This window comes from Pituophis catenifer, unplaced genomic scaffold, assembly GCF_029215685.1.
Source record: "Pituophis catenifer annectens isolate HBS135680 unplaced genomic scaffold, rPitCat1.0.hap2 SCAF_1, whole genome shotgun sequence".
NCBI classification, from domain to species: domain Eukaryota; kingdom Metazoa; phylum Chordata; class Lepidosauria; order Squamata; family Colubridae; genus Pituophis; species Pituophis catenifer.
Window position 1 is genome coordinate 69233326 of NW_027256881.1, and position 24176 is coordinate 69257501.

At 39.2% G+C, this 24176-nt stretch overlaps 3 protein-coding genes across 5 annotated transcripts in view; 1 reads left to right on the top strand and 2 right to left on the bottom strand.

Annotated features, from left to right (window-relative positions):
- The window catches only part of TBCE (tubulin folding cofactor E), a 30020-nt gene extending 24326 nt beyond the window's left edge, over positions 1 to 5694 (bottom strand). The window contains exons 1-2 of the mRNA XM_070932546.1: positions 5434 to 5694; positions 4003 to 4141 (exon numbers count right to left, since the gene is read on the bottom strand). Of these exons, the coding sequence (XP_070788647.1) occupies positions 4003 to 4102 (100 nt within the window). The 5' untranslated portion in view covers positions 4103 to 4141; positions 5434 to 5694. The remainder of the gene's footprint in view (positions 1 to 4002; positions 4142 to 5433) is intronic.
- A 4758-nt stretch (positions 5695 to 10452) lies between these two features.
- GGPS1 (geranylgeranyl diphosphate synthase 1) lies at positions 10453 to 17631 on the bottom strand. 3 transcript variants are annotated; one of them, XM_070932551.1, is made up of 4 exons: positions 17476 to 17631; positions 14943 to 15047; positions 12474 to 12544; positions 10453 to 11453 (listed from the first exon to the last, which is right to left on the bottom strand). In XM_070932551.1, the coding sequence occupies exons 2-4, from the start codon at positions 15010 to 15012 to the stop codon at positions 10692 to 10694; spliced, it is 903 nt and encodes a 300-aa protein (XP_070788652.1). In that variant the 5' UTR covers positions 15013 to 15047; positions 17476 to 17631; the 3' UTR covers positions 10453 to 10691. The 3 variants fall into 3 exon arrangements, with proteins under 3 accessions (XP_070788652.1, XP_070788651.1, XP_070788653.1); XM_070932550.1 differs by lacking the exon at positions 17476 to 17631 and adding an exon at positions 17166 to 17439; XM_070932552.1 differs by lacking the exon at positions 17476 to 17631 and adding an exon at positions 16429 to 17144.
- A 393-nt stretch (positions 17632 to 18024) lies between these two features.
- The window catches only part of ARID4B (AT-rich interaction domain 4B), a 102048-nt gene continuing 95896 nt past the window's right edge, over positions 18025 to 24176 (top strand). Inside the window, exons 1-2 of the mRNA XM_070932553.1 lie at positions 18025 to 18249; positions 19361 to 19423. Of these exons, the coding sequence (XP_070788654.1) occupies positions 19418 to 19423 (6 nt within the window). The 5' untranslated portion in view covers positions 18025 to 18249; positions 19361 to 19417. The remainder of the gene's footprint in view (positions 18250 to 19360; positions 19424 to 24176) is intronic.

Sequence of the window (24176 nt, forward strand, 5' to 3'; positions counted from 1 at the left end):
TGTTGAAGCAGTGGCAACGTGATCTGAAATTGGGAGGTCTCTCCTTTATCACGGCTGGATCATGCCCTGATTTCTAAGTGATTCGCTAGCACAATCAGGTACCACAGGGAGGTTGGACCGTTAGATTAGTCCAGTCCTAGTGATTATTGGATCCAGAACAGTTTCAGAACAAATTGGAGGTTATCCCTATTGGTTTGCTATACGGACCATTTGAAGTCTTGGCTGCCAATTAGAATAAGGGAACAGCTGAGGCCTTGGATTGGATCCCGCCTATGTGATCTCTGCCCAGTGTGGGATCCCAACGCTCTCTGTGGTTTACAGATGAGTGAGAGAAATGAAAAAAGAGACTTACGGATTATGGATGCTCAATAAAGGATGAACTCAAGTGAACACCGGTTAGAGTCTATGTTGTGATGGTAAGAATGATGAAGCACCAGTATTTCTCTGCCGTTATTGTATCTGGAGATTGCAAACCTGCAGCTTTGTTTTGGGTAGCATGGACCCTCTTGGATAAGAGAGCTTAGAGAACCTCTTACAGGGGCAGGCACAGGAACTTGCATTGTACCTGTCAGATAAAGTTGCTTAAATTTGTACCCATTAGAATACTGGCCTTGTCACAGGTCTAGAGGAGATTCCTAGGGAGGAGTCTTGCCTGGTTATTTGGGAATGGTTCAGACTTGAGGAAATGGATAGAATCATCAGGACTATGAGCTCAACTACCTGTTCTTTAGATCCAAGTTCCTCCTGGCTTGTCACAGTGGCCCGGGGAGTGTTTTGTGTGAATGGGTTCTGACAGTAGTTAATTTTTCTTTGTTCCATTATCTCTTAAAGGGGTTGTGGCTTGTCCCCCACCGCCAAAAGACATTGCAGAATCCTACTATACTAGACACTTTTTGTCCAGTATCTCACCTCCCCTTCTTGGTGAAGTTGGTAGGGAAGGTGGTCATGCAACAGATTTAGAGGACCTTAGAGGAAGCAAATTATCTTGATCCTGTTCAATCAGGAGTCAGACAAGAAGTTGCTGGGAGAGCTTATCTGTCGCCCATATAACCCGATTATATATCTCCATCCCTGGTGAGTTATGCAATGCTGTGAATATCTTATCCTGGCATCTGGAGGCAGTGAGGGTCTGGGTGGGCAACAACAGGCTTTAGCTGAACCTTGGCAAGATGAATAGATTTGTATTTTGGGGTCCACTGATTCCAAGACTATATCATCTTTGGATGGAGTCACACTACTCCAGACAGACCCAGTGCGTAATCTGAGAGCCCTTCTAGAGTCATAACTCCTGCTTGATGAACAGGTGGAAATTAAAACTACGGGGGTCTTTGCACAGCTTTGTTTACAGCCACTCATGGCCTGATCACCTTCAGATTGGACAATTGCAATGTGCTCCACATGAGGATGCCCTTGAAGAGTATCCGGAATGTTCAGCTAGTATAGAACACAGTAGTGCGGGCAGTTACAGTTGCAAGAAAAAGTATGTGAACCCCTTGGGATTACGTGGAGTTTTGCATGAATTGGTCATAAAATGTGCTCTGAACTTCATCTAAGTCACAACAATAGAAAAACACAGTCTGCTTAAAATAATACTACACAAACATTAGATGTTGCCATGGTTTAATTGAACATAACATGTAAACATTCACAGTGCAGGGAGGAAAAAGTATGTGAGCCCCTAGCCTAATGACTTCTCCAAGAGCTAATTGGAGCCAGGAATGAGCCAACCTTGACTCCAATCAGTGTGATGATATTGGATATGTTGCTGACAGCTATCCTGCCCTTTAAAAACACACACCTGTTTTGGGTTTACTGGTTTCAAGAAGCACTGTCTGATGTGAACCATGCCTCGCAGAAAAGAGCTCTCAGAAGACCTACAATCAAGAATTGTTGACTTGCATGAAGCTGGAAAGGGTTACAAAAGTATCTCCAAAAGCCTTGATGTTCATGTGTCCACGGTAAGACAGACTGTCTACAAATGGAGAAAGTTTAGCACTGTTGCTACTCTCCCTAGGCGTGGTCGTTCTGTAAAAATGACTGCAAGAGCACAGCGCAGAATGCTTCATGAGGTAAAGAAGAATCCTAGAGTGTCAGCTAAAGACCTACAGAAATCTCTGGCACATGCTAACATTTTTGTTACACATCTACAATAAGGAAAACATTAAACAAGAATGGAGTACATGGGAGGACACCACGGAGGAAGCCATTGCTGTCCAAAAAAAATATTGCAGCATGTTTGAAGTTTGCAAAAGAGCACCTGGATGTTTCACAGCACTACTGGCAAAATATACTGTGGACAGATGAAATCAAAATTGAGTTGTTGGGAAGAACACACAACACTATGTGTGGAGAAAAAAAGGCACAGCACACCAACATCAAAACCTCATCCCCACTGTAAAACATGGCGGAGGGAGCATCATGGTTTGGGGCTGCTTTGCTGCCTCAGGGCCTGGACGGATTGTTGTCATTGATGGGAAAATGAATTCCAGAGTTTATCAAGACATCTTGCAGGAAAACGTACGATCATCTGTCTGCCAACTGAAGCTCTGCAGAGGATGGGTGATGCAACAGGACAATGACCCAAAGCATACAAGTAATTCAACAAAAAAATGGCTTCAACACCACAGAATACGCCTTCTGGAGTGGCCCAGTCAGAGTCCTGACCTCAACCCGATTGAAATGCTGTGGCATGACCTTAAGAGACCGATTCACACCAGACATCCCAAGAATATTGCTACACTGAAACAGTTTTGTGAAGAGGAGTGGTCCAAAATTACTCCAGATCGTTGTGCAGGTCTGATCTGCAACTACAGGAAACATTTGGTTGAGGTTATTGCTGCCAAAGGAGGGTCAACCAATTATTAAGTCCAAAGGTTCACATACTTTTTCCTCCCTGCACTGTGAATGTTTACATGTTATGTTCAATTAAACCATGGCAACATCTAATGTTTGTGTAGTATTATTTTAAGCAGACTGTGTTTTTCTATTGTTGTGACTTAGATGAAGTTCAGAGCACATTTTATGACCAATTCATGCAAAACTCCATGTAATCCCAAGGGGTTCACATACTTTTTCTTGCAACTGTATGTGTGCTCCTAGAACAGTGCATGCTATACCTCTGCTCTATGAGCTGCATTGATTGCCAGTTTGCATGCGAGTTCAATTCAAGCTGCTGGTTTTAACCTTTAAAGACCTTCATGCATAAGACTGGACTATCTGAGGGACTACCTTTATGTAAGTCCACCCCTGGCACAGTAGTCATGCTGAGGGTTTCATTGACTAGAGAGCTATATTTGGTGGGTCACAAGAGACATGTCTTCTCTCCCATGACTCCTGCCTTATCAAACCTCCCCCCCCCAAATTAGATCAGCTCCAACTCTTTTGATATTCTGAAGGGCCCCCAAGACCTGCCGATGTTATTAGGCCTATAATTCCCAGGGAGAAAGACTTGCTTAGATAACTCCATTGTTAAAGTGGCTATTTTTATCCTCCCTTAGCGTTTATTTTTGGCTTTTGCGATGTGTACTAATATGAATTTTTATATATGTTTTTAACATTTGTTGTTTTCATCTGATTGTTGTGCGCTGCCCAAAGGTGCTGTTGGTGAGACAGCACCTTTGGGCAGATTATATAAATTTGATTACTAAATAATAAATCCTAAAAGGAATTCAAAGTAACTATTTTATTAGTAGCCCCCAAACTATGGAACATGCTGTCTCTACACATTCACCTGGCTTTACATGTCCCTACATTCTGGGAGAGTCCTAAAACCACATTATCGTATTTCAACAAGCTTTTGGCTACTAATGTGATTAATGAACATCAATGTGATTTTTAAAAATTGATTATATTATGTCTTGTGGAATTTGATTATTAGTGTCATTTTTTCCTTGTGGCTCAGAGTCTTAAAGCAACTGATAAATATTACAAAACAAATAAACAGTAAATGATGTCACCCTTTTATTTTACAAAATACATACGATATAAAAATATTTTTTCTACCTGTTGTAGGAGGAACTTTACCAACATAAAGTACTGTTCCATATTCTCCATTACAGAGAATTCTTCGACCAACTGCATCAGAAGGAATGGTATCACTCATCAAGAAAAAGAGATGAGTTCAGGGTATTTCTTGAAGGATCTAGGGAAAGAATTAACAATACTTTTGATATATTATGTCATTCATGAAATTAATCACATACAGTTCATAATATCTAGGTTCAGACTGAGCAAGACATCTAGTGACTATATAAATCACTAGCCATACACTTTTAGGGCATCAATATGAAAGTGGAGTGATATTACATTATTCTGGGATGTTATGGTTTTCCATTTAAAAGATTCTGTTTCTTTACTAAACCCAAGAAAGGTCATCGGTGTACTGCCACCTAGTGAGACAATAGTACATATACCGGTACTTTACACCATCTACCTTAAGGAATTAAAACTGAAGGTGGCTAAAGAGCATATTAAAAATTTAACAGCAAATGAGTAAATCCAGTTATCAAATAATTGTACAGTAATTTACAATGCAGTAATTTTTTGAAACTATGTAGTAATGCCTCTATCAATATTTGGATCTTTATAGGATACTTATTCAACCCAGCCAGTTTACTGTCCGTATAATAAGGACCAAGATGAGTTTGCTAAAATTAAGCTAAAATGCAATTTTACTATGAATAACACCACAGCAAGACTGACACTAATTTTGCTGAAGGTTTACTCCACAATGTCTTGAACTGCAAGAAATTTGTCAAATACAGTATTAGGATTTCTGATGTCAAGAGCCAAAAAGAAAGATTTGTGGGTGTGCAATGCCAAAAATAACTTGTCTAAGGCTAATTTTTTTTCCCTCCGAACGACTACTTCAATTTTGAATCTTGCATTCTGTGGAAAAAAGAAATTATCTGAAGTTTTTCATACATAGAGAACTAAAAGTCTATGTTGTTTGAGTGTCTGTTTATCATGAAAATCACAAATGCCGTTTCTAGAAATCCGAATACCTTTAAAGAGGGGAAAAAAAACCCCAAGCTTCCCATCCGATTGAAGGGGAATATAGGTGTCCCAGGATAATGTTTCAGGATCCAATCTGAGTCGGTTATCGGGATCAGAGAGGTTTTGTCTTCCAAGCTTTCGGATTCGTGCTGGAGACCATTTTCAAGGAATTTCTCTCTAGCAGAGCAGGTGCTGTTCTGTGTGTTGTACTTAAATACATTTAAACGAAATGGGCTCCAGAACGACTCCGAAAGATCGCAAGACAAAACCTCCGATCCCGGTGACCGACCCAGATTGGATCTTGCATCCCATCCGAGTTTACGGTCACCGGGAGAAAGAGCTCAGCTGCACACCGCTGACAGCGCCAAACATCCAGAGCTCGTAGGCACGTCGGGCTGTAAGGCAACAGAATGGGGAGCAGGAGACTACGGGACTCACAGCAACAAGGCGAAGGCTGAAGGGCGGCACGGAAAAGACCCGCCGCTCGACTAGAAGAGCCTCTGGAAGCGAACGGAGAAAACAAGTAAAGCGAGATTCAGCGGCGCGGCGGCTTCAACCTACCGCGGCCTCCTCGGCTTCCTCACCGGCCTCAGCCACTCCTCAGCCCGCCTCACTCTAGTAGCGAGAAGCGCAAACCCCTCCCCTCCCGCCTAGATCGCTCCTCCGCCTGATGGAGGGAAAATGCGCCACCGGGGCCTGTTGGCGCAGGCGCGAGCTCCTCCCCTCCTCCCGTTTCGAGAAAGCCCTCTTCGTTTCTCTCTCTCTCTCTCTCTCCCCCTCCATTTTCTCATTCTCCTCTTCGTCCTCGCGAGGCATCTCGGGAGCTGTAGTAGCGGCGAAGCAAAATTCCCTCATAGACTGCGGCAAATGGGCGGGACAAAACCATGCTACCCAGAAGGCGCTACGAAGCCGAGTCTCTGTTTCCATAGAACTGGAGTGGGAATTACATCAGCGTTTCTGAGGCAGCGGCTAATGGCGATGGCGAGTGGGCGGGCCGCTCGGGTGGCGCGCCAATGCGAAGCGGGCAAGGCGGTCAGAGGGCGGGCGTCGATGCGTCAATCAGGCATCGGATCGGGGGAGGGGACGGAACAGCTTGGAGCTGAGCCGCTGCTGTCGCCGTCGCCACCGGGGTTCGGACGGGAGGGAGAAGCGTCCTCTTGGCGAGCCCTCCCTGCCCCAGAGCCAGGCCGGCGATCGCTGGAGGGACGGAGGCGGGAGCGGGGGCCGGGCGATTGGGCCCGGCGTCGAGAGGAGGCTCCGTCCTCCTCGCTCCCCCCCCTCCCGCGGCAGGTTTGGGGGGACCAGCGAGCGGGCGACAGCCGTGGAACAAAAGGTAACGTTGCCCCGGGGAAGAGGCTGCGGGCCCCGGCCCTGGGCGTTTCGCCGAGCTCCCCGGGGAAGGCCGAAGCCCTTCGGCGGGGGGATCGGAGGAGAAGCGAACGAGCGACTCGCTTTCGGGATGGTTGTTTTTCTGCTGGTTGAGGCGGCGGCGGCTGCGCTGGTCGCTTCAGCTTGCTGGGAAGCGGGACCTCCGAGTCTGGGAGGAGGAAGCGGGGAGTCCCGCGGCCGGCTTGGGAGGGAGGCGCTCCCCATCGCCGCCCCCGAGCGTCGCTTCTCCGGCTTCCCGACCAGCTCGGCTGGAGCCCGGAGCTGCGGCTGTTGCTGAAACTCCGACCGCGGAGTCAGCCCGGGGGGAGGGGAGCGAATCTGTGGGGAGAGCGAAGAGGGGCCAGTTTGCGGGGATGGAAAGAGCTGAAAACCCATCTCTGCTGCGACGGCTAATAGGATTCCTTTGGGGCTTTATTTTGTTGATGTGAGCGTACTATTAGGTTTCTCCTGTACGCAAATGAATATTCTGTACGTGCCGAACGATTCAGAACTAACTTGAAATATATGCAGTATTTCTGACAGATTCCTAGGATGACTGCATAATATGTATGCAAGAATTTATTATGTCCAAGAATGTATTTATATTTAGTCAAAATCATTTTGGTAAACTCTTTTTCTTTGAAATATACTTTGGGTGTATTTGACTTACAACCATTCATTTAGTGACCATTTGAAGTTACAACAGCACTGGAAAAGTGATTTATGACTGTTTTTCACACCACTGTTGCAAACTCTCTGTGATCAAGTGATTAAAATTCAGGTGCTTGGCAACTGGTTCACATTATGCAGTGGCCTGGGGGTCATGTAATCCATCTTTTGCTGCCTTCTGACAAGCAAAGTCAATGGGGAAACCAGATTCACTTAACAACCATGTTATTAACTTAACAACTGCAGCAACAGAAATTTTGGGCTCAATGGTGGTTGTAAGTCAAGAACTAAACTACTGTACTGTAGCAGTTTACTAAGACTTTAGGATCTAATTTCAAAATGATTTCAATTTCAAGTAATTTCAAGATGAGAAAATAATTATCAAGACCAGAATATTATGCAATGTATTGAACAAAAACAACTAATAGAAGTTTTAAATAATAAGGTACTTTATGGGGAAATTCTTGCGTCCATAAAACAAGCTTTTGCATTTCTGTCCAGAAAAGTGTTCATTTGGCTAACAATTAAAATCAGCATGACCTTAACAGAAAGGGCTTTTCTAGATAGATTTTATTATCTTGGGGGACATATTCCAAAACATAAAAACTTTTAAAAGCTGATATTGAACGCTTGAAAGCTGTAACTTTTATAATTAAAACACAGATGTTAATAGTTACCAATTTATGATTTTCACAGTATGTGTTATTTCACCCACCAAATATTTTGAGAATGTACAATTTGTAAAATCATCATGCTCTTAAGCTCATTTCCAATGAACGTTACAGCTTACATTTAAATACTCTGGATGCTTTCCAATGACATGCTGCACTGATTATTATATTTAATGTGCTTACTGCTTAATAAAATGTTGAGAAGATCTTTCTTTTAAAAAATCTAGAATTAGTAAATGATACATAAAGCCATAAAATTAACAGTTGGAAGGGACTTTATAGGTCATCTAGACCCCCCCTCCCTCAAGCAGAAGACCCTACACCATTTCTGACAAATGGCAGTCCTTTAGAGCAAATTTGGGAGGCATTCAGTGAGGAATTATTTTAAGTTAGGTACTGGCAAACCACCAAACTCAATGCAATTAATAAAGGGGACAAACAAAACTTGATACCTGCCCTACTGCAGATCTCAGCTGGCTTAATTAGGACCAACACTTTTGCACTTGAAGTGTTTTTTACTTTTTCTGTTAATTGAAAAAGGAGGACATCTATTTATGGAAATAACACTTGTCTTTATGAGTTAAGTTACTCCTCAGCTCATGAAATACTGTTTCTTCTTTCCACAGTATAGTAGACTAGAATTTCAAGAAACCAGTCACTCTTGAGCTTATCTTTGTCTCTCTCAGGAATATTGGCCAGCTATATTTCTGGAATTGAGTTATGAAGATTGATGAGCTGAAAAGGAGCAACATTCCATTAAATGTAGGAACTATCTTTAGGGATAGAGACCATTTGAATTTTAGGATTCCAGTAATGGATGTTCAGCTATTTGATCTTGGTATCGTTTTAGGAATGTCACAGAATGGTAAGGACAATAGGCATTTTTTCCAGCCAAGAAGCACTTCATTATTGTCAATATTTGGGTAGCAAGGATGGTTTTGTTTGAAATTTTCCCAAGCTTTTTGGTAAATAACATTTTATTTGGTAATAAGTTACTAAACTACTGCAATTCTGCAATGTTATTGAAGAGGAAGGATAGTTCTAAGTTGCCCACACCAACATTTCTACCTAAGGAGGAGAGAGGGAGAGAGGTATAAAATTATTCAATTTTCACCCTGAAATAGATTCTAATTACGAAGGCTCTGCAATGCTTTGAATTTCCAAAAGGTCCTTTGGGTGTGAACATACATCTGTCTGTGGCTACATCTTTTCCCAGGATCATATAGTAAAAGCATGATATTGGGAGGCGATGCATCTATTTTAAAGAATTATAGAGTAATGCTGTTTCTGCTCTGAATTTTGGAACTGAATCTGTAATTATATCACTGGCTGTGTTAATTTATAAAAAGTGGTTGCATTCTGCAAAAGTAGCTATTTAACCATTTTTGTTGATTTGTATAAATAGCTGGCTTTTATATTAGCTTTTATTTTTAAAATACGTAGTGTTTATTTAAACATTTGTATCAAATATATTTTTTACATATGTGTGGCAGTATCAGCCAATTTGTAGTATTAATGAGCAAAATCCAAACCTAGCTAATCTGAAGTGAGGCAAATGGGACTACAAATACAGGTAGCATAAATGTAATATGTTATATTGATAAATCCACAAAAATTATCAAAGATGGTAGTAAAATATTATTTGGCATAGTCCTTCAGCTAATGGAATCATGTGTTTTAATACATATTATCTGCCTACGTTATTTATACTATGAAGCTATCCTACAGAGCCTCTAAATCAGATTTACCAGGTGAAACTATCTTGTTTGGGGCGGGATAATTGATTAGTTACTTTTTTTTTTTTTGGCAGTTATTATTTTTCCCCTGGAAGTGATTCTAGGTCAGATTGATAAAGTTGCAGAAAATAGAGTTTGGGGAATGAATTAGTGTATTCACTCAGAGTAAGATAATTTCCAGCAGTTTGAGAATGTACTTCTTGAAGAAAAGCAGTACCTCATTTATAAACACTCCTTTTTTCGGTAGATAATAAAAGGATGGCACCAATTTGATTCCTTACTAGATCTTGTTTTCTGCATTTTCTAATATGTACAGTACATGAAATCAGAATATAGCTACCTTAAAAGATAATACATACATGGGTTTTCAGAGTGCAGAGGGAAAATTAGTATCCACTTATTTCATTTGCCAATCTGGTATTACAGATAGTCCTCCTACAATTGAGACTGGCAACTCCATCACTAAAAAACATGGTTGTAAAATGAAATGTCATGTGATTGTGCCAATTTATGACATCGGTTCCAGCTGCAGTCATTAAATGAATTCCCCACAGTCAATAAGTTAATATCAAATGACCATGACCAGCAACTCTGATTCCCCCCCCCCCCCCATTTGCTTGTTGGAAGCTGGCTGTGAAGGCCACAGATGGTGATCATATGATTGAGGGATTCTGCAAACATCATAAATGCACATTGCCAAGCACCCAAATCATGATCACATGACTGGGGATGCTGTGACAGCTACTGCTTTGAGGACAGGTGTAAAACTCCTTTTTCAGCACCATCGTAACTTTGAATGGTTGTTGAATGAGTGATCAGTAAATGAGGACTGCCTGTACTTTGCTTTAGCAATTGGAACTCTTGTCAAAAGCCTTCAATGTAGCATTGTGGTTTTGGGGTACTACCATCCTTTACCCCTCTTTTCATAATATTCTCTCATCTTAAAAAATTAGGTCATATTGTACTAGTTTTTGATATGTCATACAATCAGAATTAAGTCATAATGAAACGGATTGGAAATCAAAATCATTGAAGAGATTTTGAAGCTATTTTAATTGACTTTTGTCACATGATTTTGTATAAGCAACTGAAAATTGAAATTTCAAAGTAATATACTGTATGCACAAATCTCCAGTTACCCCTTATGATCAGTTTCAGCACAATTCATATGAGCAATTAGATACTGTAAAACAAATTTAACTTTTCTTGATCCTTTAAAAATCATTTGCAGAAACATTCAATTGATTAACTGTTAGTTTTCATTGTCCCTGAACATTTTGCTTAAATATTTAATTAATGCTGTAAGTTCAGGGTTGCCCCCAAGCAATCCAATTTGTTTATAAGCTTCAGACTCAAGTTCTTCTAGTGTTTTCCGGGTATATTCAAAGGATCCCACATTCTCAAGGTAATGTACACAGTATTTTTTTATATCCACATTTTCAGTTCTCTGTCGCAGAATATTTTGAACCTGTGTGCTCTCTGGCCTGGACCATATTGCATGAATAGTTGGGAATGAGAACTTTCCTTCAGTTAGGTCTTCACAAAAGCTTTTGTTTTCACTATATTCTTTGGAGTGTAAATTTGCATAATCATCTCTAATTTGAAAGAAGAGCCCAAGAGTGTTAAGGAGTGGTTTCAGATCATTTTTATAATTTGAAAATAACTGCATAAGGCCCACAGCTAGTCCAAAAAGGCCACCTGTCTTTTGCAGAACCATGGCTTTATATTCTTCTTCTGTAGGACAGGTATATGTATCTCTCCAGTAAATATCCAGGCCTTGGCCCTTATGGAGTTCAAGTAGTTGACTGGTGAATACTTTTACAGCATCTGGATGATCAAGCGTTAAAACCTTTTGTAGACCAAGGAAATATACAAAGTTTGCACAGTTTATCACATACGGTATTCCATAAATGCTGTGGGCCACTGGAAAACCACGTCGTAGCTTTGAATTGTCTTCTATGTCATCTATAAGCAAACTTGCATTGTGCAACATTTCTGTAACTTCAATTATGATCTAATAAAAAAGACAAAATAAACTTTTATATTGTTATTATTCTTCTATATTTAGATTCTCTGATTATTTCTATTTTCATTTCTTGCAATATGTCAATTCTCTCTGCTAATTACGGTAGGCTTTTAATTCCATCTTACTGACACTGTCATTCCCATTGGGACCATGCACCCTATTGTCTGAATTCTATATATTTATTTGTATAGAGAGACTTTTTTAGTAGGAACGAACCTACACAATATAATTAATGACGGATGACCTCTATATGCACAATAACTCCCAAATGAAAACAGATGATATACTCTATATAGATATAGATATAAAATGTAATACACCTGACTACAGAATTAATTTTTATGATATTACAACATACACATAATGTTAAGTCTTATAATTAAAGTATTTAAAATGTTTGAAAACAGCAATCAAGAAATGAATGCTTTGGCTTGGCATGCTAACCAAGTTATTTTTGCTCTTCATCAACCTTCTTTCAGCATATTGCTTATAGAAGCAGCAAAAATATATTTGATGTGACACAAATAAGTAGTTTTCTCATGCCCATATATCATACCCATATATTTGAGGGACAAATAGGCTGTGATATGTGTGGGAAAACTGCCTTCTTCATTGCATAGTACAAATTAGAGTGCAAAGTAGGGGATTTGTTTCAAGAGATATTTGGTCCCTGATGAACAAATATACCCAACATTTATCAAGGTAGTCCTCACTTATTTAGGTATTACATTAAGAGCACAAAATAAAAATGTTTGGAAAGCCCAAACTGCTCTTTTCCTTGCTAACAACATTTTGTTGCAGTATACCACAATCTGAAGCAGTTGCACAGAGCCCAATATCTTGCCACCACAGAGGTTAAAATGCTACACTACTGCAGTAGTAACTTTAACTTAGTAACTTTAAATATTTAGATACAAACAGAACAAGAAAAAAGTAATTATATTTCCCCTTTGCCATGTTTAAAACTATTAACTGTTAAATCAACAGTTAATAAGTTATACAACTCACCTGTAGTTTGTCTTCTGGAACATTCAACCAATGATTAAACGCTTGGGAAAGTTTAGTTCTGACCTGTTTACCTATGATTTTAAAAAGTATATAAATAATACTGTACATTTTCATTCTACATAATCTATTTGTAATAAGCTCTAGGAAATGTATTAAATGAATAGGGAGAGATAGTTTTCAATCAAAGCTTGAGCACAAAACTTGAATATTTTGGAAATATTTCATACTTCAATTATATTACTTTATAATTTATGCTATTGTATAACGCCCTCTGTAAACATTCTGTGATAGTTAATTTTAACACAATTTTAGACAATTAGAACTGATAATGTCATACGGAATTAGTTTGACATTTTTTGAATAAAAGCTTAGGCATATGAACTACCAGTTTATTTACAGACCGCATCTTATTACATTGTGAATCATCACCACTGGCCTTTGTTCACTCAGCAGAACTTTACACAAGACAGCTGCAATTCTTAATACTACCAAAGAATTGTAATTAGCATATTTCATCAGCATAATATTGGCACACTATTTCTTATTATTAACTTCAAAACACTGCTACCAGAAAGCTGAAACTGAGTCCTGTATCTGGGCTTACCTGAAAAATTTACAGTAGGAAGACTTTTTTAAAAGGAAATATGCATGGTACAGAGCTTTAATATCTGGAACTTTCCAGAAGGAAGGACAGGGGAATTTTTTCCCCTATACCAGGTTTAACTTCAACATTCATAAGGAGTAATTTTCATTAGGACAAACTCAAAAGTCAAAAAATAAGCTTTCAAGAATTCTAGAGCTTTTCAGGATGCTACAAAAAACAGGAGTGAAAAATCTGACTTCACATAGAAATCTGTAAAACTACAATTAAAATAGGAGACAGATTTTAAACAGTTAAATATCATTCTTATATCTTGCTGAGTAAAAAAATTAAGAACTTAAAAGCAAACTGGTTAACACTTGCATTAAAAAAATTGCTCTCTTTTTCTTTTTTCACATCTTTATATCCTTGGGGCTTGTCCTGGTAAAAAAGAGCAAGCACTGAAAGAGCAATTTCAATCCCTGGCTGCTCCCTTCATCCATTTCTGTTATTTGGTAGATCACAAAAAATAAAGTTAAAGTCTATATTTATATTTAATGATAAATGCAACTATATTATGGCTTTGCACGGTGATGTACCAAGCTATTAGCTAATAACCATATTAAAGCTTAAAATTATATTCATATGACATTAGCTCTATTCGAAACATGAAATTTTCTCTTATTTTGCTATGTAGTAGACAAAATGTAAATTAAAAGTTAAAATTTTGCTCTAGCTGACATACATGCATTTGTCTGTAAGCATGCCTTTTACCACATATGTAATTAAGTATAAATAATATGTTTATTGTTATTATTGTTATACCAACAAAAGAAATATTTAGTTTTCATACAATAATTGTACAATATTTTACTGAAAATTAGTTTAAAAACATTTTATGATTGGCATAATAGGATCATTACAGATTATGAAAGAGTTACAAATAGCAACATAAAAAGTCAAATTTGAAATGTGATCATTTTCTATTGAAGGGGTTTTTGTTTGTTTTGCTATAAATTTTTTACAATGATTTTTTTTAAAATGCCTAATACTGCAAGCTTACTCACCTATTTACATTCTACAGTATTAAATAAATTCAGTTTATGTGTAGACTAAATTTAGAATTAGATAAGAGAAATAAAAATCAACTTTAAAAAAAAAAAAAGTAAAATTCCAGTCTTAAAAACACTTTTTGAATCGCCCCTCTTTTTCTCTCTCCAAATACACACAGTGATGTCGCTGATTTTAAGTGAAAGATTAGCATGCATCCTATAATATTTTAAATAATTGAGATTAGTATTTAATCTATAATCTTTGACTTTAGTATAGGTTTATGCAAAACACAACGGGTGGGATTCACATATTCCACTAAGCCAGAGTTTATTAACAAAATACAACTTGCACAGTTTATACATCTTAAATGAAAAACATTTCGTATTAGGCTAGATTCATAAAATGCACAAAGCAGTTTAATTTTTGCTTACCATATGTAATTAATCTGCAAAAAGAAACTGGATTTTTTTCAAACTGCTATTTTATCCCATGTTTGATACTATTACTTAAGCCAGAAACTTTCTTATATTTGATTGGAAAAAAATTAATAATTCAACCATTATCAATTTGCTCATCTGCAAGACAGATTGATTTGCTCAAATCATTGTTAAAACAAATCCTACTTTATATGTTAAAGAGGTATATCATTGCAGAACCAGGCTATGTAAATTGAAAACAGAAGAGTACAAAGTGATGATTAGGTACCAATGGGAACAAAGTGAAAGCTGATTTGGGGAATAAATGAAAAATGCATAGCTCAAGACCCAAGATATTGCTATGGCTATCCCAATTTATATATTTCATACATCACCATAATTCAAACAATAATATATTACCAGGGAGCTGAAGCAGATAGTTGTATGGCTCTAAAAGAATTCTCTTGGATGAATCTTCTAGTTCTTCCATTTTAAAAATGTGTTTCCCAAGCAGTGCCTTATAGTCTGAGAAAGAAAGAAAGAAAGAAAGAAAGAAAGAAAGAAAGAAAGAAAAAGAAAGAAGTCTTAAAGTATACACGACTGTAGTAATAACATCTGATGTAGGCAGGAGACAACAGGAAATGTCACAAAACACTGTGCCAATGTAGAAGTGGCAGGTACTTCTTTAAAGTATTTATGATGTCATTTCAAGTAACCATTAAATACACTATTCAAGTTCAGCCAACCACATTACTCAGAAAATATTACAATGAAAATTTTATGAGCATGTACCTATTTATATACTAATAAGTCTAATAATAATGCCTCATCCTTCAGACTGAAGTACTGCTTATGGGACACTTATCATTCTCAAATATTTAATAGAGTTCTTGTTTGAACTTTATCTCTTTTTTCCTTCCCTCTAAAGGTTTTTTTTACTGCACTGCATCTGATATGCACTAAAACAATTTGTCTCAGGCAATTTAAATACAGAACCTGCAGTCATAATATGGCCTGTGCCAATCAGACTGCTGACTGTCTTGCACCTAACTAGTTGTTTCCTAGCATATAATTTCTATTTTCCAATAGTTTTAGTTTTATATACAATAAAGAGAATAGTATATACTACTGCAGCATTTTAACTGTAATAAAATGACCCGATTAACAATCTCCTCTAAATTCACAAAGAATACATCGAAATCCATGTATTGAAATGAAAACCTGAACTGATAAAGCCTCAACACATATAAATGCACACTAAACTAAGTAGGTACCTACTATGGAATTCACAAAAATCTTGTAAGCCAAAATTAAGTGAACTATAAATTAACACATGATGAGCCCAATACAAGGGTGGGGCTGAACATTTGCCAATGTTCTTTTTATAAAGTAATTGCAAATTTGCAACTTGAGAAATTTCAGCAGGATTTGAACTGTAGTTCTTCATGGAATAGTAAACTTGATTGAGCACTCAAAAGAAAACTATCAAACAGAAAAAGGAAGAGGTATACTTATATACAATACTGCACTGTTCCCTGTAGTCATGGGGAGTCAAATGGAAGCCATAGTAAAGGTAGTCCTTGATTTAGAACAGTTCATTTAGAAACCATTCAAAGTTACAATGGCATTGAAAAAAGTGACTTAATTTCACACTCAAGACAATTGCAGCATCCCCATGATCACGTGATCAAAATTCGGATGCTTGGCAACTGATTCATATTTATGATGGTTCAGTGTCCCAGGAATATGTGATCACCTTTTGCTACCTTCTGACAAGCAAAGTCAACGAGGAAGCTACATTCATTTAATGATTGTGTTGCTAACTTACCTGTTGTGATTCACTTAACAACTATGGAAAGAAAGGTTGTAAAATAGAGCAAAATCTCTTAACAACTATTTTGCTTACCAGTATAAATTTTGGGCTCAATTGTGGTGGAAAGCAAAGGCTACCAGTAATGTACTTTCAAAGCTCCATGGTTTGTGAATATTCTTTTAAAACTTATATCACAAACTCCATATTGGCTTGTGTAATGACAGCTTATGTAATGGCTTGTGTAATAAATTAAATTGACAGTATCAATTTAATTTATTAAAATACTGAAATCTTAAATAAACTTGACATTGCCTGCTGAAATAAAATTTCAAGCTTCCTTAAGAATTTGACAGTACATGGTTAATTAAAGTACTTAACCCTACTTTATCTTCCTGTCTGCTGTTTTTATAATTAACAAAAACTTTGGACAAGATGCAGACTTACCTAACTTACCTAACCCTGATCCTTTCACAATGAAGTCTGAACTTGTTTTCTTAGGCATCCTTATCTTACAATTTAAAACTTGAAACAGTCCAGCAAAACGTAATTCGAAATGTACTTAACTAAGAACATACTAATATAGCTCAAAATACTCTTTAGAAACTGAATGAAGACACAAAAGACATTAATATTTTAACTGCAGCTGCTCCTGCCTGTTAGAAATAACGAAACTTTGTACTTAAAAAGAAATTTCACAAAAGTAGATCCTCGTTTTTTTCTTTACACTAATCAATACTTCAAACTGAACAATAAAAGCGCCTACACCTCCCCCAAAATCTATGAAACAGTCAAATTGGCAAAGGAAGAGGCAAAAAAAGCTCTCAATTTACATTGACAACAGCCTCTCATCGACCGAGCCCGGGAAACCGGCAGTCATATTTGCACAGAAGAGCCGCCTCCTTTTCTTGCCAGCTCAAGCCAAAACACCGAAAGCGAGCGCGCCAACACCCTCCCCGGCTGTTTACCAAGGGGAGACTTCTCTCGTAAAGGACCACCGGCCTTTTCTACCGGAGCGACAAGAGACCTGACAGCAAATAGAGGGGGGGGGGCAAAGACCCGCCGCTCGACTGGAAGAGCCTCTGGAAGCGAACGGAGAAAACAAGTAAAGCGAGATTCAGCGGCGCGGCGGATTCAACCTACCGCGGCCTCCTCGGCTTCCTCACCGGCCTCAGCCACTCCTCAGCCCGCCTCACTCTAGTAGCGAGAAGCGCAAACCCCTCCCCTCCCGCCTAGATCGCTCCTCCGCCTGATGGAGGGAAAATGCGCCACCGGGGCCTGTTGGCGCAGGCGCGAGCTCCTCCCCGCCTCCCGTTTCGAGAAAGCCCTCTTCGTTTCTCTCTCTCTCTCTCTCTCTCCCCCTCCATTTTCTCATTCTCCTCTTCGTCCTCGCGAGGCATCTCGGGAGCTGTAGTAGCGGCGAAGCAAAATTCCCTCATAGACTGCGGCAAATGGGCGGGACAAAACCATGCTACCCAGAAGGCGCTACGAAGCCGAGTCTCTGTTTCCATAGAACTGGAGTGGGAATTACATCAGCGTTTCTGAGGCAGCGGCTAATGGCGATGGCGAGTGGGCGGGCCGCTCGGGTGGCGCGCCAATGCGAAGCGGGCAAGGCGGTCAGAGGGCGGGCGTCGATGCGTCAATCAGGCATCGGATCGGGGGAGGGGACGGAACAGCTTGGAGCTGAGCCGCTGCTGTCGCCGTCGCCACCGGGGTTCGGACGGGAGGGAGAAGCGTCCTCTTGGCGAGCCCTCCCTGCCCCAGAGCCAGGCCGGCGATCGCTGGAGGGACGGAGGCGGGAGCGGGGGCCGGGCGATTGGGCCCGGCGTCGAGAGGAGGCTCCGTCCTCCTCGCTCCCCCCCCTCCCGCGGCAGGTTTGGGGGGACCAGCGAGCGGGCGACAGCCGTGGAACAAAAGGTAACGTTGCCCCGGGGAAGAGGCTGCGGGCCCCGGCCCTGGGCGTTTCGCCGAGCTCCCCGGGGAAGGCCGAAGCCCTTCGGCGGGGGGATCGGAGGAGAAGCGAACGAGCGACTCGCTTTCGGGATGGTTGTTTTTCTGCTGGTTGAGGCGGCGGCGGCTGCGCTGGTCGCTTCAGCTTGCCGGGAAGCGGGACCTCCGAGTCTGGGAGGAGGAAGCGGGGAGTCCCGCGGCCGGCTTGGGAGGGAGGCGCTCCCCATCGCCGCCCCCGAGCGTCGCTTCTCTCGGCTGGAGCCCGGAGCTGCGGCTGTTGCTGAAACTCCGACCGCGGAGTCAGCCCGGGGGGAGGGGAGCGAATCTGTGGGGAGAGCGAAGAGGGGCCAGTTTACGGGAAAGAGCTGGGAGCCGCGGCTCTGGATGCGGGATGCAGCGAGGGGGACGCGGAGAGGGAGGAGGGCAAGCTTTATCGAGCCGCCCCCTCCCCCCCCCCATCTCCGCTTCTTGTCCCTAGTACAATGGAGAAACCTCCCCTCCCGCAGGGAAGTGTGTGTGTGTGTGTGTGTTCCCGTGTGCGCGCGCGCGCCTGGGCGAGAAAGCACCTCAGTCCGGACTGGGCACCTCTTGACCGGTCTCTCTTTCCCCCTTTCTTAGCCCCAGTTTCTTCGGGGGGGGGGGCGCACAGAGACCTCTTCCCGTCAGCCGACGATGAAGAGCTTGTGCCCTCTGTGGCGGTGCCCGGAGAGTCCCTTGCATGGAGGGAAGCGGAGGGAGGAGGGGGTTGTTAAGAAGCGGTTGTTGTTGTGGCAAGTTTCTGCTCTGACAGAAATGGCGTCAAAGGCAGCGGGCGAGGGGGGAAGCCACCCGCGGGGGTGAGGCTCCGAGAGCAGCAGCGGCTTTTTGTGGCTGGAGCGGAGAGGCGGCGTAAGAGAAGGGGGGAACTGTAAGAGAGGGCATCGGGCGAGGTAGGCTGGAATGGGCGAAAGGTTGCCGGGGGGTGGGGGGAGAGAAAGAGAGGTTCCTGCAAAAGCGGCCCCCTCCCAGCACTTGCCGAGTGCGCCCCGTTGAAAAAAGGGGATGGTGCGGTGGCTCAGTGCTTTGTTTTAAATTTCAGGTCCAGCCTTGGCAGCATATTCGCCTTCGGATTTTTCTGCTGCAGCCTGAGTTCATCATGAAGGTAAAACCTCTTATGGGAAGGGGGGGGGAAATGGGGCGTCGCGGAGGGTTATGTTTCTCCGAGCTCCGCTCCCTGGTGTGCGTATTGTAGCCGTTTTCAGTTCCAGACTGAGGATTATTTTCCTCCTTTTAGCTTTCAGGCAGTGAGTGATGTATATATATATATGACTTTTTCAAATTTTTTTGTTTTGTATACTCTTGCTCGGTGTGTGCCGAAAGCAAAATGTAAATCCAACCTGCTTGGAGTTTCTCTTCTGCAAAACCTTTTCAAAGAGAAATGACATGGCTGCTTAGGCCAGAACTGATAACTTGCTGGAGGAAAAGGGAGGGTTTCCTTTATTTTTGGGGTGCTGGGGAGGCTTCTTTACCTTTTTCTGTTTTCATTCATTGAAATTAAAGGATAGGTGTAATGTATTTTCTTTGTTCTGGAGTCTGGTTGAAGTAATTATTTTGAGTTCCCGGAAGTATCTTTAAAAAGATTTATCTACTGCATAAATATTGCTGCAAGCTGTAGAGCATGTTTTGTGTTACTTCTTTTTTTAAAAAAAGCAAGTTTTTAACCACAGGATACAGTATTTGTATATGTGTGTGTTAATTGAAAGGCACTGACAGTTGGTGATCAGAATTTTAAAAGTAAATGGGATGAAAAAAATGTGTTCCTTATTTTTAAACTTGCAATAACCACAAGTACAGAATCTGGTGTAGAATACTGATCATGAATATAATTTTTAAAAAACTGGTAAAGTTGAGTTTCATATAGCCTGCTGAAGACATTTTTGAAAAACTGAAAATGAAACATTGTATACTGTAATTGATAAGCCCTGTCTACCATCTTTGTTATTAAATATTGTAAGTTACTTCATCTGTTAAGGAAGGCTTTTCTTGAGAGAGATGGGTGGCTGCAATCACACATCAGCTGTGCCGGAAACTCTAGGAATAACATATTAAATATTTCATACAAGTATGGCTGTTTTCAGCTATTAAGCTTCATAATGATTCTTTTTTCCATATGATATTCTTTCTGAAATTAGTATTAAGGTTGTTTGCAATAACAGGGAGAACACATGAACACACACAATATTTTAGTGCAATGTCTGTTCATTTAACTATAGAACTTATTTTCATTGTTTATGAAATTTAAGACTGCTTTAGGATGAAATTTATTTTGTTCAGAAATTGTGATTACAGTTAAAGTACAGTAGTTACATTTTTAACAGATTATTGAATATGCATAAAATGAATGTTATAAATTACTTTATAATCAGATGGTGGGGTATATGACATAGATGTTTAATCCATGCTTCAACAAGTGGCTTTCTGATATAAATATTAACATATTTTTAAAAATTAGAAACTGCATAATTATAAATAGGTAGCAAAAGATTATAAATATTGAACAAAATGTGATTTTTAAGGAATGAACTGCACTTTTGCAAATGAATTATTCCCCAGACCCTTACTTTTTGTATACCACTGTGGATTTCTATAGGAGAATTCAGAATAGTATAGACTATTGCTAGTCTCGGCAATTTGATATTCCTGTTTGAATCTAGTATCTCTTGTGTTTCGAAGCATACATGAACCCATTTCTCTAAATTTGGCCACAGCTGAACTGAAGGGTTGGGGGAAATTTCTCAGTCTGTTTATCTTACTGTCTGACTTCTCTCTCAGTGACAGAAACTTGATGTACTTGTTTCTTTCTTACTATTTTATCCTGGCAATTATATGCTTGTTGGATAGCATGCTTATATAATGACTAGTTGAAGATTATTCAATCAACCTTGTGCATGAGTGGGGATTTAACCTGAATTTCTTTGTTCCTAATTTTGTATAGTGTGTGAATTGGACCTATCATTCTAAGTTAATATCTCTAAAATTAATATTGAATAGGAGAGAGTGGAATGGATATAGTTTTCAGAACATATAAAGTAAAAAATGCTCTTCTTCAGATTAAAATTACAAACTAGTACTCTTCTTGGAATTTGTTCTGCTGTGCTTATGGTCTTTTAAGCTTATATATAAAGAACAACTTGTTCTTTTGTTTTCATCATTAAATAAGTTCTGCTTAGCCAAGCCTATTCTGTTGGCCATCGGCTGCCAGACAAATCAAAATCACTCCTCCTCTCACTTTTTGTTTCTATTATGTGTCAATAGAATGTAAGAGTTGTCTCAGGATCTTGGTCACATCCTAACATTCTAACTTTGCAAATGGTGAATAATCCAGCTACTAGTGAATTATCCAATCATTCAAATGACTGTACCTTCTGGCAGTAAAAGGTAAAAAACCCTTTACTTCATGACTCCTTCCATGCAGTTTTCTTGGCAATGATAGCAGTGGCTTGCCTTTTTTTGGATATTTTTTTACTTCCTTATTCTACCAACAGCTTTAGGATTTCCAGGTAGTCCCCCATCCAGATAATCAACACCAACACTGCTTACCTTTTGAGGTGTCGGTTAGGTCCTGTCATTTGCTGAGCCACTTCTGGCAGTAACAGTCTTCAATTAATGTAGAGACAAAAACAATGTCCCATGGGTCTAGTTGGAAGCTAGTTTCTAATATATTCCCAATTAGTTAACAGTGGAATAATACTGTTTATAAAGTACAGTGATATAGGGATGTAATTGTAAGTTTAGAGTTACATTTGAATTATAGGAATAAAACAAGAATCACATTCTGCCAAATTTTGTAACTTTTGTAACTTTTTAGAGATAGGGATAACCAGATACAAAAGTGGGCAGGGAAAAAAAAGGAAATTTGAGATAAAAAGAAGATTGCATTCAAAGCACACCTGTAGACATTAATGCTTCAACATTTCAGAATTCCTATCTACTTTGTATCTGATTATGCTAATTTTGTCCTCTTTGGAAAGAACAGTATGTATACATAGGAACTAGAATTTACTCTAAAGAGAAACAAATTAGGATTTAGTTTGATTTCAGCATATTTCCTAGCTTTTGTGATGGGCAAAGAGAGTCGATGAAATACATTCTAGTTAGTCTCTTAAGTAATGTACCATGAGTAATTTTTCTGACTTAATTTTATTTACTTATCTAATTTATAGAGCCAGCCATTTCACAAGCAAGTGACTCTTGCTGGCATACAATATGTAATTGTATGGCTTACAACACATAACAGTGTATTTTAAATAACAATAAATAACAATTACAAATCGGGACTCAGCTAAAATAAAACTAAGTTTGATGTATGTTTTCTCCTACTTCAAACTGAAGAAGGTGAAGGGAGGAAGCATTTTTCCAGTTTGAAGCCTCATGCACATTCATTTTTGTTGGTGCAACTTTATGGATTATCTTTGTTTTTGAAAATAGTGCATGTTTACATTCATTCTTAGAAGAATAAAAGCTAAGAACGTGTGATAAATATGTGGCTGAACGAGATGAGAAGCTTATCTTAGTCTGAGTTGAGGAACAAACACATACCAGAAGAGAAAGTGTTGAGATGAAAGAAATTCAGCAAATGAAGTTATTTCTTTCCTCTCCCAATCTCCTTGGTTCAGATTTCTGATTTCCTTTTCTTACTTCAAGTGAACCATATTTAGTTTTTATATGTCTATGCAGTATTCAGATTAAGTCACTGAAAATACATTTCAAAAGGATGTACAAATTTATTGAAATCATGTAGTTTTCTATAAGTAATGTTGAAATGTGACAGCTTTTGTGGATCTCCTTTTATTTTTTTGTTTTCTATTACTTGCTTCTAATGGTAAAATGTTCTGCTTTTATTGCTGAGAATAATTGCACACTGTTTTCAAATGAATCATGAATTAACTGAAGTAATTTCTTTGATCCCTTCTAAAAAAACCCTTCCTAAAAATGTCAGGTGTGTTTTAATGTTTGCTCAAAAGTAATTATAAGTTAAACAATTTTTTAATTTTGTTGGATTCAAGTTGGTTCTTAGGGAAGGTAGAAAATCTATTTAAATTGTATTTAATGAAAACTAATTCATATTTCCTGAATTAGTTTGCATTAAATACAATTTAAATGCATTTTTAAATTGAATGTTGCTGGTATAAGAAATCAGAAAGCTTTATTCCTTTTTATATTCTTCTACAAACAGTAAAATAGTCATGATTGATATGTTTTGTTTATCAATCTATGATAAAATTATGAAAATTACATTGGGGAAGCTGAATGGCATATATTATGGAAAAGTGCTGAAAAAATGAATGTATTGGTGGATATTGTACAGAAAAATGCATCCAGTTGTACACATAAGCTTAAAAGATTAAGTTGATGCAAAAAAGAATAATTATTTTTTGCAAGCAGTATAGAAATCAGGGCAGATGACTTAGTTTGTTTCTAGCTCTGAAAATCAAGCCAGTTATATTCTAATCAGAACTATTATAAATTTCTTAATCTATGGTTGCCTTTCACCTATATTGTGAGTCAAGCAAATGTGACATAATAACATAGTAGAAGAGAATCAGAGTGGTAGATAACATGCTTTTTTATATAGAGAAAATTGTAACCTTGCTTATATTGTCTATTGAAGTTAATGACATTTTCTAATATACAGTACTTGAATAGTGCATGTATCCATAATGGGACCAGGTTATTTGCCTACTCCATCAGGTTAGTTAAGATTAGGCATGTTCTAGTCCCTCTTAAATGCTACCTGCTAATGAGACCTAGGAAGTGTCCCTTTTCTGTAGCAGCCTCTATTTTATGGAACTTCAGGATCTAGCAAGCTTCCACCCTTTTAACTTTCCATTTTGAACAGAGTTTAAGTGCAAAAA

What these genes read in the sequence shown, in the direction of transcription:
- GGPS1 (XM_070932550.1), bottom strand. An exon ending in CTATCTGCTTCAGCTCCCTG is followed by an intron (nt 12,545 to 14,942) that starts GTAATATATTAT and finishes TTAAAATCATAG; the next exon opens with GTAAACAGGTCAGAACTAAA. An exon ending in TTCCAGAAGACAAACTACAG is followed by an intron (nt 11,454 to 12,473) that starts GTGAGTTGTATA and finishes CTTTTTTATTAG; the next exon opens with ATCATAATTGAAGTTACAGA.